The sequence below is a fragment of the Columba livia genome, chromosome 27 (genome assembly GCF_036013475.1).
Source record: "Columba livia isolate bColLiv1 breed racing homer chromosome 27, bColLiv1.pat.W.v2, whole genome shotgun sequence".
NCBI classification, from domain to species: Eukaryota; Metazoa; Chordata; class Aves; order Columbiformes; family Columbidae; genus Columba; species Columba livia.
This window is the reverse complement of record NC_088628.1, coordinates 4,242,259-4,260,461: the sequence shown is the minus strand read 5'-3', so window position 1 is coordinate 4,260,461 and position 18,203 is coordinate 4,242,259. Positions and strand designations below refer to the sequence as shown.

Here is an 18,203-nt window from a genome sequence, read left to right as displayed (position 1 = left end):
TTCCGGGCCCGCCCCGCGCACGCGCGGCCCCGCCCCGCCCCGCCCCGCCCGCCGTGCCCCGCGCGCCCGGCATGGCGGCGCGCGTGCTGCTGCGCGCGGCCCGGCTCGCGCTGCCCGGGCCGGCCCGCGGGTTCGCCAAGAAACCGGGTGAGAGCGGGACCCCGTGACCCCGTGACCCTTGTGTCCCCGTGACCCCGTGACCCTTGTGTCCCCGAGTCCCGGTGCCCCTTGTGTCCCCTTGTGTCCCCTTGTGTCCCCTTGTGTCCCCTTGTGTCCCTGTGCCGCTTTGTGCTGCTCTGTGAACCCGTGTCCCTGTGTCCCTGTATCCTTGTGCCCCCCCTGTGCTTCCCTGCTGTGCCCCCTTGTCCTCCTGTGCGCTCCCCTGTGCTTGTGTCCCACATCCCCCCATCCTCTGCCACAGCCCTGGTTCCCATCCCCGGGGCCGCTGCACCCCGCGGTGGCCCCATTCTTGTCCCCACTCTTGTCCCCACTCTTGTCCCCACTCTTGTCCCCACTCTTGTCCCCACTCTTGTCCCCATTCTTGTCCCCACTCTTGTCCCCACTCTTGTCCCCACTCTTGTCCCCACTCTTGTCCCCATTCTTGTCCCCATTCTTGTCCCCACTCTTGTCCCCACTCTTGTCCCCACTCTGGCTGATCCCCTGGCCTTTCCCCTCCCCGCATCCCTCCCCCCATCCCGTTCCCGTTCCCGTTCCGACCGAGCCGTTGTCCCCGCAGGGGGGAAGGTCAAGGGCAAGGCGGTGCCGAAGGAGGCCCTGCAGGGCCCCGAGGTGTGCACGGACCCCACCATGCTCGCCACCCACGCCATGGGGGTCAACTACTTCAAGGAGGGCCCGGAGGTGGCCCTGAAGCCCGACTCCGAGTACCCCGACTGGTAGGTGGTGCCCAGCTCCCGGGGTCCCTCCCGGGGTGCCCGTCCCCGTAGAGGCGCCATCCGGGGGGAGCAGACAAGTGTCTGAGAGACGGGGAGCTGTTCTGGGAGGAGGAAACCAGCTGCTGTGCCGTCCTGAGACCTTCCCCGCGGGCCAGGGGGGAGCAGCCGGCACTGGGACGCGCTGGGTGCGCGATCCGCACGTCCTGGTCACACATTTCCATCGCTCCATCCCGTGCTTGTCCCTTTGCTGTCCCTGCCGCAGCCTCACGCCTCTGTGTTCGCCCCCAGGCTCTTCAAGATCGACCTCGGGCCCCCCAAGAAGCTGGAGGAGTTGGACCCCGACTCCATCGAGTACTGGAGGCGGCTGCGGAAGTACAACATGTGGCACCGCAACCGGCTCAAGAAGGGCAAGAAGCTGTAGACCCCGCAGAGCGTGGGGTGCGGGCCCCCGCGTGCCAGCGCGGGCAGTGCTGGGACCAGCTCCCGCTCTTGGCCTCTTCTTGCTGTAAACTAGTAATAAATGTTCGGTGAGGCCGATGGCTGTCACGGGGGCTCTGGCAGACCCAGGCCCTTGGCGAACTCAGTGCGGGTCCCTGCTGGTGGCAGGGGCTGCCGAGGCAGCACAGGCCACACATTCTTGGTGTATTTGCTAAAGCAGAAGCTCAGTGTTTTGCTCGTGGAGGGAGCCTGTGCTGCCACATGGGTCCCGCTCCCTGCTCTGTCACAGTCTGCACTGCAATGGAATGGGGGTGAAGGGCCCTGCAGGGGGGGCGTGCGGTGGCTTTGGGGTGGGGAATGACTCCACTCGTGTCCCCTGGGCTGGGGGGCTGTGGGGGCTCAGCAGCCTGTGCTCCCTGGGGCTGGGACGATGGGGCCGGGCTGTGGCGGTGCTGTGGGGGCAGTGGGTTAGGGTGAGGGACGTGGCACCCCTCGCAGTGCCACCCCCTCGCAGTGCCACCCCCTCGCAGTGCCACCCCCTCGCAGTGCCACCCCCTCGCAGTGCCACCCTGCGCCGTGCTCTTCCTTCCTCCTTGGCAGCTGGAGAGCGGTGGCTGCTGGGACCCCGGGGTCTCGGCTTGGCTGGGGTGTGTGGTGATAGCCGGGTCTGTTCCCCAACAACGAGGTCCTTGCCGCCCCGTCCCCATGTGTCCCCAGCCTGGCAGAGCCCAGCAGCTTCCCCTGGGCCTCTGTCCTGCCCCTGCGTTGAGTTCCCCTGGCTGAGAGTTGTCCCTTGTCCCCTTGGTTCATCTCTGTCCTGAACGTGCTGCCCTGCAGCTCCTGCTTGTCCTGGAGTTGGGCTATGGGGACAAAGCAGCCACCTGCAAGGTCCCCCCGCCACAAGGAAGGGGCGGTGGAGCCACCGCCTGGCCCCGCAGTGTCCCCAGTGTCCCGTGTCCCTCAGCCGCGGCCGGGGGCCATGTCCAGCTTCCCCAGGGGCTGCCGGGGGCTGTTTGGCAGCTGCGGCGCCCACGCGGTGGCACAGGAAGCGGCAGAGGAAAGCAGAAGTGCTGCGGGGGGGCTGGGGAGATTTGGGTTGCACCCTCATTTCCTCTGCGCTCCCTGGAGCTGCCGGGGCTCGGGCCGTACCCAGCGGTGACACCCCGTCCTGCAGCCCTCCCCTCGCCGCCCCCGCCGTCCAGTCCCCCAGATCCAGCAGCAGGTGAGAGAGGCCACCTGGGGCCCTGCCCTCTGTCTTGGAGCCCCTGGCTCGGGTGAGTGTCACCCTTGTCACCCCGCTGCCGCGAATGGCTTGGTCCTGGGGACAAGCACCAGCCCGGGGTGGGTCAGCAGGAAGGGACCCGGGAGGAGGAGGAGAGCGCCTGTCCCCATGTGCTGCCCCATCTGGGGTGATTCATGTCCTGCTCCCCTCACTGTTGAAGCCTTTGCCAGGGCCAAGGGGACCTGAGGTGGGTCCCAGCCCACGACCCCCATGTCCCCTCCCCTAACCCTTCTGCAGCTCCTCGTGGTGGCCCAGGGGGGCTCATTCTGGCTCTGGACGCCCTGCCCATGGGCCTGGTGACAGCAAGGGGGCTGCTGCTGACCCTCTGGCGTCTGCCTGAAGAAGAGGGGTCCCTGGGCTCAGTCCTCTGTGGTGGGGCCCATTCTCTGTGTCCCCTGAAAGGAGGGGGAAGGTGACAAGGGACATGCCCTCTTTCCGGTGCTTTGGACACTGTCCCACAGAGGTCCCTGTGCCAGAGCTGGGCTAACATGGTCCTGGCTCCTTGCCCAAGGCCAGGAGGTGAGCAGGGTCCCCTGTTCTACTGTCACAGCTCTTGTCCCCTGAGTGTGGAGTTTGGACTTGTGTCATTCCTGGCTGGCTGCTGGTGGCCAGACCCAGTAGTGCTGCCCAGCACCTCCCTGGAGAGGCCAAAACCCCCCTGAGCTCCTGCGGGGAGGTGACCCGACCGCCGTGAGGTGGTGCTCGTGCTGTCCATCCCCAGCCATGGCAGTGTCCATGCCATGCTGCTGCCTGGTACCCATCACCTGCTGATGGCTCGTCCCCTCTGCGTCCCCAGGCAGGCGTCGGCGGGGCCGGGCAGGGATGCTGGACTGGAGCATGCCCCTCAGCTCGCTGGGCGAGGACGTGCTGTTCCAGCTCTGCGAGCTCCTGGATAACGCCGGCCGTGGCTGGCGCAGGCTGGCTGAGGTGGCTGGGGCAGAGAAACGCTTCAAGTGCAGGTAGGGGTGGGAGGCACCTCCAGGGGTCTGTCCCCCACCAAGTGAGAAAATGTACATGGGTGCAGCCCTGCCATGGGCTGAGTGAAGGCCATGCAGGTCCCCTGGTCACCCCATCGTGACCACAACCTGTCTGGGGCACTGCTGAGTGCCCTGGCCATGCTCCCCAGGCTGGGGGTGGGCTGCGGTGCTGAGCGCTGTGGGCACCTCGCAGTGCGGAGGAGCTGGAGATGTGCTCGCTGAAGGTGCTGGAGCCCCACGGCAGCCCCACGCGGAGCCTCCTGCAGCTCCTGGCCGAGCGGGAGTGCACCCTCAAGTACCTGCTGGGCTGCCTGCAGAGGATGGGACACGCACCGGCCTGCCAGGTCCTCAGCAGCGCCGGTAGGGACGGAGCGTGGGGGCCAGGGGCTCAGCAGAAGCAACGCTGGGGAGAGGAGGCGCAGCTCTTCCTGCTGGCGGCCTGGCTCTGGGTGGGGTGGGGTGGACTAGGATGGGACATGTTGTGATGGGACATGGTGGGACAGGCTGTGATGGGACCAAATGGGATGAGGCGGGCTAGAATTGGACAGGTTGGGATGGGACAAGATGGGATGGGGAGGAGCAGAGTGGGGTGGGATAGTGTGGAACAGGGTGAGGTGGGGTGGGGTGGCACTGAATGGGACAGGGCAGGAAGAGGTGGCTGGGACAGGACAGAGGGGTGGGATGAGACGTGGTGTGACAGGATGGGGTGGGGTGGGAGAGGACAGGCTGTTGTGAGTGGGTGTGGGACAGGGTATGATGGGACAGGACAGGATGGGACTGGACGTGATGGGCTGGTGCGGGACAGGGCTCAGCCAGCCCAGGCTGGTCTCTCTTCTCCCACAGTCCAGGACGTGATCCACATCACGGTGCAGCCGGAGTCGCAGGTGGTGACGGAGGGGACGAGGGTGTCCCTGACCTGCTGGGCAACCGGCCCGCCAGGGCTCATGTACCAGTGGTTCTGCGGGAAGCAGCAGGTGAGGTCCTGCTGGGCCACATTGAGCACGGGCCCCAGGCCCCATCCATAAGGGCACCCAGATGGGTGGGAGGGAGCCCCCAGCTCCTCAGCCCCCCTGTCTCGTAGGTGCCCGGAGCCACAACCTCAGAGCTGGTGCTGGACGCGGCCGCCCCGCTGGGCCAGCCCGAGTGGTACATCTGCCGGGTGAGCTGCGGGGCTGCCTTCGCCTTCTCCAGGTGGGCCCAGGTCCGGGTGGAGACGAGCAGCAGCCCCGGCTCAGGTGGGACCCCAGATCTGTGTCTCCGGGTTGTCCCCATGGGGCACCACATGTCCCTTGGGCACCAGGGTGTCTCCGTGGGGCAGTGTTTACCCCATTGCTCGGGGGCAGCTCCTGTGGGGCATCGCTTGCCGTGCTGCACCCCGGCTGAACCCCGAGGGTCTCTGGGCTCTCTGTGGTGACGGTGCCACGGAGCAGCTGAGTGCCCTGTGTTCTCCTCATGCCACCCGTGGGTGCCAAGGCCTGTGGCTGTGGGACTGGGGTCTGGGGGCAGCTTGGCAGAGTCCTGCCATGGCCGGGTGCCAGATTTGTCACCCTGTCCCCTCCCCAGCCAGCGGTTACTGCCCCACTATGGTGGGGCTACAGATCCTGCGGCAACCGCAGCCGTGCCATCTGGCCGAGGGGGACACGCTGGTGCTGGAGTGCAGAGCCATCGGCAACCCCCCGCCCCAGTACCAGTGGTTCAGGAACCAGTGCCCCCTGGAGGGTGCACAGACACCCCAGCTCCAGGTACGACAGGACCCTGGCGTGGTGCCGCATGGCACGGCCCGGCACGGCACAGCACGGCACGGCACAGTGTGACACGCCGCCCCAGCTGCCCACTCCATCCCCCTGGCAGGTGAAGCTGGTGACGACAGCTGAGCGGGGCAGCTACTCCTGCCGTGTCTTTAATCTGTTCCACGAGGTGTGGAGCCGGGAAGTGGATGTGGAGATCGGTGAGGGCCCCAGGCATACCCCCATGGTCCCTCGGCGTGGGGTGTCCTGGCTCTGCTCTGCTTCCCCGTAAAACCCTCCTGTGGCTGCCCTGTGGTTTTTGGGGGCTCCAGCCTGTGCTGGCAGGGGCTGTCAGTGGGGCACCCTGACCCCCCTTTGTTGCAGGCCCAAGGCTCTTCACCTCCGAAGGCTTGTGGCAGGAGGGGGATGGAGGTAGGTGGGGACAGAGTAGGCAGGTCCCCACTGCTCTCCCCGGGCACCGTGGGGCTATGGCACTGTGCTTCTCTCTCTCCAGGCTCCCCAGAAAGCAGCAGCCCTGGCCAGCTGTACGGTAAGAGCCTGCCCTTGGTGGCCCTGTGGGGCTGTGACCATCCCCAGTGTGACCAGTGTCACCCCATGAGGCTCCACTCAGGCAGGGGTGCTTTGGGTGCAGCACACTGGGGCGAGCAGACCAGAGGGGCAGGGACACCATGGGTCACCCCAGTGTCCAGGGACAGGGACACCAGCCACAACCGGGTGACACCTCTGATGGTAGTGGGGACAACAGGATCGTCCTGCTCTGTCCCCAGCAACCCCTCTCCCATCCCGGCAGCCACCGACAAAGTCGCCCTGCTGATCGGCAACATGCGCTACCTGCACCACAAGCAGCTGAAGGCGCCCATGGTGGACGTGCACGCGCTCAGCGCCCTGCTCCGCCAGCTCGACTTCAAGGTGGTCTCGCTGCTGGACCTGTGCAAGGCCGAGATGCAAATGGCTGTCAACGAGTTCCTCCTCCTCCTCGACAAGGGCGTCTATGGTGCGGTGGCACTGTGTGGGTGGCTCCAGCCAGGCGGAACCTGGTGGTTTTGTGCTGGCGGAGTCTTATGGGGCTGGCTGGGCAAAAAGAGAGCACCAGCAGGGCAAGGGATGTCACCTGCTCTCCGCCCCTGACAGGTTTGCTCTACTACGCCGGGCACGGCTATGAAAATTTTGGCAACAGCTTCATGGTGCCCATCGACGCGCCCAGCTCCTACACCTCGGCACACTGCCTGTGCGTGCAGCGGGTGCTGCGGAGCATGCAGCAGCGCCGCACCGGCCTCAACATCTTCCTGCTCGACATGTGCCGCAAGAGGTGAGCCGGCCCTGGGGACAAGTGGCCATGCTGGGAGGTCCCGGCACAGGGGTGTCCATGGATGCTGGTTCCATGGGGAGCAGAGCTGGGTGTCCCCACTGTCCCATCCAGACTCCTTGGCTGTATCTGGATGTCCCAAAGCTTCACTGCCACAGCTGAGCTGGCAAACGCCACGGTGGGTGGGCAGAGGGGCACGGGGCAGCCCTGAGTCTGGGTGCCTTGGGGTGGGCTCTGGGGGGGCAGCAGGGCCCAGCTCTGCCCAGCAGCACTTCTCTCGCAGGAACCTCAACGACGACGTCATCCCACAGGTCGGGGCGCTGCAGGTCACAGCAAACATCGTCTTCGGCTACGCCACGTGGGTCCTGTCCCCGCCACCCCCAGCATGGGCAGCAGGGCTGAGTGTCCCCCCCTCGCTCAGAGCAGGGCCAGGGCTCAGCCCCCACCACGGCTCAGCCCCCACCACGGCTCAGCCCTGCTGGCACCCGTGTCTTCTCCCCCACGTACCGGCGGGGTCGGTGCTTTGGGTGGTGGGTGAGCGGCAGCCCCGGTCCCTTACAGGACGGGGAGATGCCTGTGGTGCTGTGCGGCTCTCAGCAACACTGGAGGCTTCTCTGGAGCACAGGGGTCTGGGCTGATGCTTTAAGCATCCAGGATCTGGCTGCAGTTCCCACGTCTCCCTAGCACAGCGGCTGGAGGGATCGATGGGAGCGGGTAGAGCCGTGGGCACCCGGCTCTGAATTCCCAAGGGCTCTTGCCCTGGGATGGCCAGTTCCTGGGGGAGCGACGGAGCCCACGATGGAGCCGACTGCTGGCCTGTCCCCGCAGGTGTGCAGATGCCGAAGCCTACGAACTGAGCCAGGATGAGCTCTCTAATGGCATCTTTGTCACCTTCCTCAAGCGCTGGCTGCTGGAGGATGAGAAGATCACGGTGCTGCTGGACAAAGTGGCCGAGGGTGAGCGGGGAGTGGTGGGGGACAGTGACACCCCAGGCAGCCCCCGCTGACCCCCGTGTCCCCGCAGACATGGGCACGCTGGAGATCACGCGGGGCCGGCAGGCGCTGGAGCTCCGCAGCAACCTGTCGGAGAGACGCGCTCTGACAGACCCCATCCGCCCGCCGGGCCGGGACGAGTCCTCTGCCAGGAACCTGCAGTGGGCCAAGGCTCACGGTGAGGGCCACGGCCACCCCGTCCAGAGCTGGCACCGGGGAGGGGCTGGTGCCGAGGCGGCAGGCAGCACCTGCCGAGTGTTTCCCACCCTGGAGAAGAGAAACCGCTGGCACAGAGCTGCCAGGAGCACCGTGTCGGTGGCCCCGCTCCGGGGTGACCCTCATGGTCACCTCACCTGCGGGTGCAGCTCTGGCCCTGAGCACCTGCAGGTCCCAGCCCCCGCTGTCCCCCCAGTGCTGCCGGAGAGCCGGCACCTCCGCTTCGACTGCGGTGTCACCGTCCAGCTGGGCTTCGCCGCCGAGTTCTCCAACATCATGATCATCTACACCCGTGTGGTGGCCACCCCTGGGGACATCGCCCAGTGCGAGGCCAAGCTCACCGACATCCCCGAGGTGGGAGCGCGCTGTTGGAGCCCGTGCGGGGCGATGCGGGGAATGGGTGCCCCCACCCATGGCAGTTTCCGCAGCTGGACTCTGTCTGTGGCAGGAGCTGGACGTGGACCTCAAGAGCACCAACAAGGAGAGCCCGGCGGAGGTGGGCAGCCCCCTGGCACCCACCTGGAGCCTGGGCTGCCCCCCCTATTGCCTCTACAGCCGGCTCTGCGGCTTGCAGAAACTGCGGGTAAGAGCCGTGCTGGGGGGCCGGGACCCCCACACGGGATGGGTGCCCACCCACGCTGCCATGTCCCCGCAGCAGGAGCTGGTGTTCACCGTCTGCCTGCAGTACCGCTACCGTGGCATGGACGACTTCGTGGAGGAGAGGCAGCGGGTGAGCGTGGGGAAGCCGCTCATCGCCAAGCTCAACCTGCGGCCAGCGGCCTCCCCCTCGCCACCCCACAGCCCCCTCTCCACCTCCCCACCTGGGAGCTGGGGGGCAGAGGGGGGGTCCTGGGCCAACACCCCTGAGGAGAACCTGAGCCCCGAGGTTCCTGGCTCCCACACCTTGTAGAGGGACAGCATGGCCACCCCCTTGTCACCGCAGTCCCCTGGGGCCATGTCTGTCCTGCTGGGGGTCCAGGGCCTGGAGGGGACAGAGGTGACATAGGAGCCAGGGGTGTTTGAGCGCCATCCTGGCCTGTGCTGGAGTGCAGGTTGGCGTGGCCGGCACCCTTGGAATACGGAACTGCCGCCCAGTGCTGCCCTGTGTACATGGCACTGCCACCGCAGGGTCGTTCAGTGCCAGCCCCACGTCCCTGGGCAGTGCCACCCCACGTGCCAGGACAGTGTCCCAGCCCCACGGCTCAGCTGGCGCGAGGCGTCGCATTGGGGCAGCGCTGGGTTCCTTCAAGCTCCAGAGAAAGAGTGAGAAATAAGCAGATTAAGGGGCAAATCCCGCGGGAGGCGATTAGAGTGGGTGGGGGCAGGAGGGCTCCTGCTCTGCCACGAAGGGCTGGGAGAACCCCCTGCTGACCCCAGTGCTCCCAGTAGCACCCAGTCCTCCCGGTACAACCCCGGGCGCAGGGCTGTGCTGGCCCCATCCGGGCAGCAAGAGATTTCAGGACAGGATTGGGATCTCGGGGGATTTTTCCCCATGTGCCAGCACCTGCAAATGCTGTGGGGTGTGTTCTACTGGATCTCAGTGGTGACACCACCAATAAATAGGGGCGGGCAGGCGGCTCGGTGGCTTTCCTGCGTTTAAATGGCGTGGGGTTGGGGCAGAAATACTGCTTGTTTGTGCACTAGGCACAGTGCAGCACTTAAGCACCTGTGGGAGGGAAGGGGCAACCGACTCCTCCCACAAGGGGACCCCAACATCCCCACGATGCCCTGGGGTGCCAGTGCCACCCCATGTAAATTAGCTCATTTAAATAATTTGCATCACCACCAAGCCCAGGGACCCACGGTGACGCATCCTCATCCCAGGCCCTCTCTGTGCGCTTGCTTTTGGGTGGCAGTTGCACGACCGTGGGGGGAGCACCCTCGCCCCAATTAAGCTCCGATCAAATGGGTTGGGGGGTGTCGAGCCTCCCGCTCTCCGCGCCAGCCGCCTTTTGTTGGTGCTCGGGAGGCCGAGGGGTGCCCCGGGCTGGCGCCAGCCTCGGCAATTATGTCATGTGAAAAGCGCAGCCCCCATTGAGCGCGTCCCGTCCCCCGGATCAAACCCCATTACTTCCGCAGCCGTTGCTTCATTATCTGGCGGCCGGAGCACGCCTCTGCTGGGCCGCTGCGCCTCGGCCCCGGCCCATTAGCCGGGCTGGCGAGCTGGGGGAGCATCGATTATGCGTTTAATGGGTTGTTAAAGGTTTAATTGTCACTAACGAAGCAGACAAGCAGCAGCAGCCGGGGGACAGGGGACAAGGAGAAGGGTCTCACTGGGGTCAGTGCCTCGGCTGGCCCGGTGACATCGTGGCCGGTCATGCCTGACCCCAGGGCTGTGGGGATGTCAGAGTGTGGCCGTGGGGCAGTTGGACCGGGAGAGACCCCTGGGATAGGGGGCTGTGGCCAGGGGTGCTGGCACTGAGTGGGGCTGTGGGGACACAGTGGGGACAGGGCTGGTGTGGCAAAGCCCCAGGCTGGGGTGAAGTGGAAATTTCTGGGGAAACATCTTGTTTTGGTGGGAGGAAGGTCAGTGCTTGCCTTGCTTCCCCCCGGGACCCAGGGCAGCCCAGGGGCTGGGGCACACTGGGACACCGCAGGGACCCAGGGCAGCAGCTGCCCAGGGCTAAGCGCCCGTCTCTCGCTGTCCCAGCTGTGTCTCAGCACCTCAAAGCCACGGCGGGCTCAGCCATCTCCGCCGGGGCTGTGCTGGCCCTCGCCACCGTGGTGAGGGTGCTGGTGACACTGGCTGTGCCCAAGGATGGGCAGGGTCCCCCTGGGACCCTTGGGGATGTGGCACCTTGTCACTGCCACCCTGCTCCCAGCTGGAAGGAACTGCCAGCAGGGACAAAGCAGGATTCGGGTACTCCACTGCCACGGGGACCCCAGGGCCCCCTTCCCTCATCCCCTCACCAGCCCCATCCAGGGGCCGCGGGGGTCCCGCTGTCGCCCACCCTCCCGCCGGCACAATTACGGCAGTTCCGTGCCGCCAACATGTGGCTGGCGGGGCTGCTGGGAGCAATTAGGGCAGTGGGCGGGGGGCGCAGCCGCCGAGGGGTGGCTGAGCAAATGTCCTGGCCGAGCACTGGGGACGCAGTGCGGCACTGAGCCGGTGCCGGGCACGGCCAGGGCTGGGTCAGGTCACCTGCGGCAGGATCCGGCCCAGCCCCTGAGGGACGGGAGGGTGCCAAAGGACCCTGCACCGCCCAGAAAGCTCCTTCCTGGCAGAGGCTCTGCAGCTCCAGCACAATAATGAGTGGCACGGCTAACGAGCAGCACAGCTAATGAGTGGCATGGCGGGCAGGGCCCCGGCAGCGCCTGACTCCAGCACACAGCAGCTGTTCAGCTTATCTCTTTACTCAGGATACAACCATCTTCTCGGTGCCAGTGTGTCTACCAGCACAACCAGCGTCACGCCCCGACGTGGCTGTAAAATATCCCCCCCCGTACTCCCTATGAAACTAGACCTTTTCTGTTTGGTTTTGTTTAAATCTGCAGCATTAAAAAAAACATTAATAATAATGGGAGGAGGAAAGGGTGTGGGTAAAGGAGGCGTCCGACCGGGGACAGTGCGGGGCATGGTCTGATGCTGGAGCCTCAGCTGGATCCTCAGCCTGGGCCAGAGCCCCAGTGAGGGGCTGCAGTGACTGCCGGGGTGCTCCCCATGCGGGGTCCTGCCAGCACCCCAGCTCGCTCCCCTGCCACCGACAGTGCCGGCTCGGCAGAGGAAGGCGCAGCCCAGCATCCCCTCCCTGTGTCAGTTCGTCCTGCTGAGCACCCACCGTCACCCACCTTGCCCGCCCGGGGCCGAGCCGGGGCTGGGGGCAGGAGGGGCCGGAGGGGCCGGAGGGGAGCGTTCATCAAATGGGCTGCCAGGTCTTGTCAATGGTCTGAATGTGCTCCTTGGCCTTCATGCGGAGCGAGGCGATGCTGGAGCTCCTCTGGTCCACCTCCTCCAGCGGGTACTTGTCCACAAAGGGGGTGCCGCACTGGTAGGGCGCAGGGGCCAGGGGCTGCATGCCCTGCGCCATCGGCGGGGGCGTGTTGAGGAAGGAGTGCCCGCCGTAGGGGGGCTGCAGGGCTTGGGGGGCTCCCATGAAGCCGGGGATGCTGTGGACCGTGGTGGCACTGGAGATGGGGGACGTCAGCCATGGGTCGAGCGGGAGGGAGTTGCTCATGGGCCCCACGTTGGGGGTCATGGGGGGCCGGTTGAAGGAGAGCACGGGGGTGTCATGGAGCTTCATGGAGCTGGCCTCCATCTTCTCCTGCCGCCTCCACTTGGCTCGTCGGTTCTGGAACCAGACCTGTGAGGTGAGAGCCAGGGTGAGCCTCCCCGTGCCCAGACCCTTGCAGTGTGCCCCATGTGCTGTACCCCATGCGGGGTGCCCCGAGTGGGGTGTTCCTTATCGGGTATCCCACCCCATGTGGGGTGCCCTGTGTGTTGGGTCTCACATGGGGTGACCCACGGGGCTCCAGCATAGAACAGTTTGGGTTGAAGGGACCTTCGCAGCTCACCTAGTTCAACCCACTACCATAAGCAAGGATGTCTTCACCCAGATCAGGTTGCTCAGATATTGGTGGACACCGGGCCATACTGGTGCAAACTTTGTGTCCAAAGAAGAGCAACGGAGCTGGTGAGAGGCTGGAGCACAAGTGTGATGGGAGCGGCTGAGGGACCTGGGGGTTCAGCTGGAGAACAGGAGCTGAGGGGAGACCTTCTGATCTCTGAACTGCCTGAAAGGAGCTTGGAGCCAGGGGGGTCGGGCTCTGCTCCCCAGGAACAAGCGCCAGGAGCAGAGGAAACGGCCTCAAGTTGCGCCAGGGGAGGTTGAGGTTGGATGTGGGAACAATTTCTTCCCCAAAGGGCTGTGGGGCATTGGAACAGGCTGCCCAGGGCAGTGCTGGAGTCACCATCCCTGGAGGGCTGGACAGACGGACATGAGGTTCTCAGGACATGGGGCAGTTACAGGGGCAGGGGAACGGTTGGACTTGATGATCTTTAAGGTCTTTTTGAACTGAAATGATTCTATGGAATTGGTCATTGCTCAGGGAGCTCGTCAGAGCTGTCCCTATGGTCTGGACCCTCTCAGGAATAGGCTGCGTTGCTTTGGACCGGAGTTGAGGCCTGGGAAACTCAGTTTGTTTGTAAGGGGGTTACTGCCCTGCTTCACAGCGCCTGTGTCACTTCAGCTCCCCGAGCTTTTCTCTTGCTCTGGTCTCGCTCCGTCAGGCCCAGGGCGGGTGGTTCACAGACCATCGGGACCTCATGCTCTGCCCAGGCTGCACCTCCCCTGGGCAGAGCCTCCTCCTGCAGAACGGGGAGCGAAACCTCCCAGCCCTGCTGCCCCTCTGCAATTGCTCTGTTCCAACAAGCCTAAAAAACCCCAAACTTGTGAGGATCTTCTGCTTTCCTGGCCCTAAAGGCCTGGAAGAGGTCAGGAGCAGCTGAGGTTTGGCTCTGTTCCTGTGGGATCCTGTGAAGGAACAGAAGCAGCTGCCACCAGCAGGGGGAAAAAATCTCCAAAAACCATCTACCTGCCCAACCGGAGCCTTCGGGTTGTGGGTTGAACTGGGACCACATGGGGAAACCAGGCTCAGCCACTAAAACCCCTCTCTGGTTTTGGGAGGAGCAGCCTGCTCTGCAGAGATGTCACTCCCTCCTCGAGCAATGGGGAAACTGAGGCACAGAGCGAGGTGGCAGCGGTTGGGAGCAGAGTGAAGCTCTCTAGTGCCAGGGTGGTCCCTCTGCCACCCCCCAGGGGACAGGGCCGGGGTGCTGGGGCTGCCGGGTGTCCTCCCTACCTGCACGCGGACCTCTGGCAGGTTGACCTTCATGGCCAGCTCCTCGCGGCTGTACACGTCGGGGTAGTGGGACTTCTCGAAGGCGCGTTCCAGCTCGTGCAGCTGGTAGGTGGTGAAGGTGGTGCGGTTCCGCCGGTGCTTCTTCTTGGGCTGCTCCTCCTCGCTGGCGGCCGGCGGGGTCCCCTCTCCATCCCCCGGCTTCCGCAGCTCGCCCAGGTCGCCCTCGCACTTATTCAGGAACATGGTGGCATCTGCGAGGGGACCGTGTGGGTTAGCCAGGGGGTGGGGACATCCCCAGGCTGGGGACAGACGGACAAGTGGATGGACGGACGGGAGGATGGGGCAGCTCCAGAAACACGTTACGCAAAGGCGTAATCCCCTGTCCCACTGCGGTGTTACCCTGCGGCCGCGGTGCCCCCGGGGGTGCCCGGGGTTGGTGCCCTGGGGACCCCGCGCTTGGCTCCTCAGCGAGATGTGACGAGGCCCCTGCTCAGATCGCACCTGAAGTCCATGAGTTTCTGAAAGCGCCATCACGGGGGGCTGACCTGGCCTGACCGGCTGCCCGGCACCGAGGGGACCGGGCCTGGGCCGCTCCCTCCTTCCAGCCCAGCTCCTCTCCCCAGTGCCGCTCGTCTGTGGCTGTGAGTGCCAGTGCTGGTCCCCAAGTGCAGCTGGAGTGACCCGCCACTGTGCCCTGGCTAATAACCCTGTTCCTGCACGCTTATAAGCATTTTCAACCCTTGCAATGTTTCATCTTTAAGCTTTTTATCCCGCATCTGAAATCTTCCTGCAGTATTTGCTGGGGATTAAGGGTCTCTTTCTACCGCAAGGCTGTAGGCTGACATGGAAATGGGGCAGGAAGCCATAATCCCGGGGCACTTTTGCCGAGGGGAAGGTGCTGCATTCCCAGACCTGCTGGCGAAAATTCAGCTAATGCCCAAATGGGCGTGTGGGGGGGAGGGGACGTCAGTTCATTCCAGGAGGGGGTCAGTGGGTGTCCCGAGAAGGCAGCATGCAGGGAGCGGGTGTCGGGTGCTGCTCAGGCTGTGCAGGTGTGGGGTGTCTGCGCGGGGCGCACGGCGCCTGCAGGTGCAGCTGTGGGTCTGCACAGGGCTGTGGGGCCACCTGCGTTAGCAGGTGCGGGTGGGGTGTGTGAGGTGTGTGTGCAGTGTGGGTGTGCGCGTGGGGGCAGTTTGTGCCGCCACTGCCCGCAGGGCCCGGCGTGCCGCGTCCGTGAGCCGCTCCTGCACCGTGCACAACGCAGCCTCTGCACCTGCAGCGCCAGGCGCAGCAGACGTGTGCGGTGCATGCAGTGCGTGTGCAGCGCGCACAGCTCAGTGCAGCACGTGCAATGTGTGCAAGGCGTGCACAATGCGTGGGCACAGCGTGAACCTGTGCACAGTGTCCGTGGGGGTGCAGTGCGCGCTGTGTGTGTGCGGCGTCTGCACCGTGCGTACGGTGCCTCTGTGCAGGGGACACAGCACAAGCAGCGGAGGCGCGTGCAGAGCATGCAGCTCACACCGTGCAGTGCAGTGCGCGCTGTGTGCAGGTGTGTGCCGCAGCTACACGTACAGTGTGTGCAGTGTCTATACGTACAGCATGTGCAGCACCCAACAAGTGCAGCATGTTCCCAGTGCCTGCGGGTGCTGTGCCCAGTGCCTCTGCAGCGTGCTGAGAGCGCGTGCTCTGGGCGTGCAGGTCTGCAGGCTGTGCAGTGTGTGCAGTGCATGCCCAGGGGAGGTGTGCACAGTGTGTGCAGTGCATGGTGTTTGCCGTGTGTGCAGTGCATGGTGTTTGCAGCGTGTGTTGCAGACACAGTGTGTGCAGTGTATGGTGTTTGCAGCGTGTGTTGCAGGTGCAGTGTGTGCAGTGCATGGTGTTTGCAGCGTGTGTTGCAGGTGCAGTGTGTGCAGTGCATGGTGTTTGCAGTGTGTGTTGCAGGCGCAGTGTGTGCAGTGCATGGTGTTTGCGGTGTGTGCAGTGTATGGTGTTTGCAGCGTGTGTTGCAGGTGCAGTGTGTGCAGTGTATGGTGTTTGCAGCGTGTGTTGCAGGCGCAGTGTGTGCAGTGTATGGTGTTTGCAGCGTGTGTTGCAGGCGCAGTGTGTGCAGTGCATGGTGTTTGCAGCGTGTGTTGCAGGTGCAGTGTGTGCAGTGCATGGTGTTTGCAGCGTGTGTTGCAGGTGCAGTGTGTGCAGTGCATGGTGTTTGCAGCATGTGTTGCAGGTGCAGTGTGTGCAGTGCATGGTGTTTGCAGTGTGTGCAGTGCATGGTGTTTGCAGTGTGTGCAGTGTATGGTGTTTGCAGCATGTGTTGCAGGCGCAGTGTGTGCAGTGCATGGTGTTTGCCATGTGTGCAGTGCATGGTGTTTGCAGCGTGTGTTGCCGGCGCAGTGTGTGCAGTGCATGCACAGGGCTGTGTGCAGCGTGTACCATGCATGTGCAGCGCTGTGCATGCAGTGTCTGTGCAGCATCAGCATGTGCAGTTTTGGGAGCTGCCGGCCCCCCAAGACACCCCCTGGCCCCTCCCGGGGTGTCCTGTAGCACCGGGGGCTCTGGCCACTGCTGCAGGGGGGCTGAGGTCTTGGAGTGACCCAAGAGGAGCCGCGAGCTGGGGTGCTGTGTGCTGCACCCTGGGGTGCCCCAAGGCAGGGGCGAGTGGGTGCTGAGGTGGGAAGGAAGTGCCCCATTGTCACCATGTGAGTGTCACAGCATGTCCTAGGGCTGGGGACACGGGGAGGGGACAGGGGTGTCCCGCCACCCTCCTGCTCTCACTCACCCGCTTCTCATTTGCGCAGCTCCGCACCTGCAAGGAGAGTGGAGATGGGGTGAGCACCCAGAGCACCCAGAGCCCCCCACCATCCCCCCAGGGGACCCAGCACCCTCTGGGGCCCCAGCTGCCCTGCCCAGCCCCACCAGGCAATGGGGGCGCTGGGGGGTGACTGGGGGGAGCTGGGTGGATGGGGACAGGTGAGATGGGCTCTGGGGGGCTGGGGACAAGATGGGGCACGCAGGAGGAGAGGTGGGGTGATGGCAGGGGACAGGGACAAGGCGATGGGGGTCGGGGTTAGGGCCAGGGCTGGGGGCAGCTGCCAACATCCCCCAACCCAACCCCATCCAAAGCAAAGGAGCCTAAAACCCCGCAGGCGGCTGAGCAGACCCTGGCGCGGGAGCAGGAGTGAAGGGAACCAGCGAACCAGCCAAGCAGGGGCAATAAACATGGAAAATAAAGCAAATAAATAAATCCGGATAATAAAGAGGCGAGTGGCCCAGCAGCAGGGTGGCAGCACCGGGCCGGGCCAGGCACCCCCAGCCCCCACCTCGCTCTCCTCAGCCCGACCAGAGTCATGGGTGTCCCTGGGCTGGGGACATGAGCACCGGCCACCCCACGGTCCCTGTGCCTCCGCAGCCCCTTTGCCATCGGCAGTTTGGTGAGTTCTGCCCTAAAACGGGCAACACAGAGCAGGGGTGCGATGGGCACAGCTGCCTCGCTGCTCCCCCGGACACCTTCCTGCAGCCGCCGTCACCCTGCTGGCAGTTTTGGGGTTTAAGCCCTCAAGCTTTACAACGGTGCTGGGAACCGCACGAACCCGAAGCCTCCGGAGGGTTTTTCCCAAAATCTACTCGACACCCTGCCCTGTGGTTTTCCTGCGGGGGCTGCCAGGGGAAGAGGGGACACCTGTCACTAAAGACACCCAAAAAGGCGACAGAAACAGCATGGAGCGAGTAAAAAACATCACTTCCCCGGGGCTGGAAGCAGCAGAGCATCAGGGAGGACAAGTGGCCTCTCCTGGCAGTGGGGGATGCAGTGGGGACAGCTTGGGGACAGCCTTGACTCTCACCGCATCCTGTTTTTTGCCCTCGAAAGCCCATCTGGGCACTGGGCTGTGCCTGGGCCGGGGACGGGTGTTGGCAGCGGTGGGACCGTGGTGGCTCCTGCCCAGCGGTTCATCGGCGCGAGTGACGCTGACGGGCGCCCGGCACCCGCTCCCCATGCCCAGGAAGGGTGTCAGCCCAGCCCCGGGGACACCCGCACCCTGGGGACACCCGCACCCCGGGGACACCCGCACCCTGGGGACACCCTCACCCCGGGAACACCCGCACCCTGGGGACACCTGCTCCCCTTTTCAGCATCTTCCCCCGGCGCTTCCTCCCGAATCGGAATAAAACAGCGTTACCTGCTGGGCCCAACTCGGCTTTTCCAGGAGTATTTAACTTTGCCGGTCCCTCCTGGGAACCAAACAAGCGGCTCAACCTCACCAATCTCGCAGCTTTGGCAGCCAAAGTTGCTTCTAGTCTTCTTATTTGTCACAGAACCGCCGCGCTAAGGCTCGGGAGAATCTTTATTTAGTGTTGCAGATGTCACCAAGGCCCCGCAGATTGGAAATGAGTCCAAAGGATTAAGACGAGGTTATTAATTGGAGGCCTTCCCCTTTAAGAATGATTGACAGTTACTTTCTGGACAAGTAATTGCTCTAAATGTCCCCCCAGCGCGGGTCCGGGGGGGCGGCGGCGGACAAAGCCCCGAACTGCCTTCCCCACTCAGATTGTCTCC

The 18,203-nt window shown here is 64.6% G+C and overlaps 3 protein-coding genes across 5 annotated transcripts; 2 read left to right on the top strand and 1 right to left on the bottom strand.

The window, feature by feature from the left end:
* The first annotated feature begins 30 nt into the window (after window positions 1-30).
* Window positions 31-9,430, top strand: LOC102097268 (mucosa-associated lymphoid tissue lymphoma translocation protein 1). Of its 3 annotated transcripts, XM_065042401.1 has the most exons (18): window positions 31-147; window positions 1,182-2,553; window positions 3,410-3,572; window positions 3,784-3,950; window positions 4,434-4,564; window positions 4,672-4,825; window positions 5,154-5,332; window positions 5,442-5,538; window positions 5,702-5,749; window positions 5,832-5,867; window positions 6,129-6,332; window positions 6,470-6,647; window positions 6,928-7,002; window positions 7,473-7,600; window positions 7,668-7,814; window positions 8,049-8,206; window positions 8,301-8,435; window positions 8,508-9,430. In XM_065042401.1, exons 3-18 carry the CDS (start codon window positions 3,436-3,438, stop codon window positions 8,760-8,762), a joined length of 2,229 nt encoding a protein of 742 aa, XP_064898473.1. In that variant the 5' UTR covers window positions 31-147; window positions 1,182-2,553; window positions 3,410-3,435; the 3' UTR covers window positions 8,763-9,430. The 3 variants fall into 3 exon arrangements, with proteins under 3 accessions (XP_064898473.1, XP_064898474.1, XP_064898475.1); XM_065042402.1 differs by lacking the exon at window positions 5,702-5,749; XM_065042403.1 differs by lacking the exon at window positions 3,784-3,950 and having other exon boundaries at window positions 1,182-2,605.
* MRPL54 (mitochondrial ribosomal protein L54) lies at window positions 72-1,314 on the top strand. The gene is made up of 3 exons (XM_065041967.1): window positions 72-147; window positions 737-893; window positions 1,182-1,314. The coding sequence occupies exons 1-3, from the start codon at window positions 72-74 to the stop codon at window positions 1,312-1,314; spliced, it is 366 nt and encodes a 121-aa protein (XP_064898039.1).
* Window positions 9,431-11,190: 1,760 nt separating the features above from the next.
* RAX2 (retina and anterior neural fold homeobox 2) lies at window positions 11,191-18,203 on the bottom strand. The gene is made up of 4 exons (XM_013372140.3): window positions 17,827-18,203; window positions 16,428-16,454; window positions 13,652-13,902; window positions 11,191-12,153 (listed from the first exon to the last, which is right to left on the bottom strand). Exons 3-4 carry the CDS (start codon window positions 13,892-13,894, stop codon window positions 11,710-11,712), a joined length of 687 nt encoding a protein of 228 aa, XP_013227594.2. The 5' UTR covers window positions 13,895-13,902; window positions 16,428-16,454; window positions 17,827-18,203; the 3' UTR covers window positions 11,191-11,709.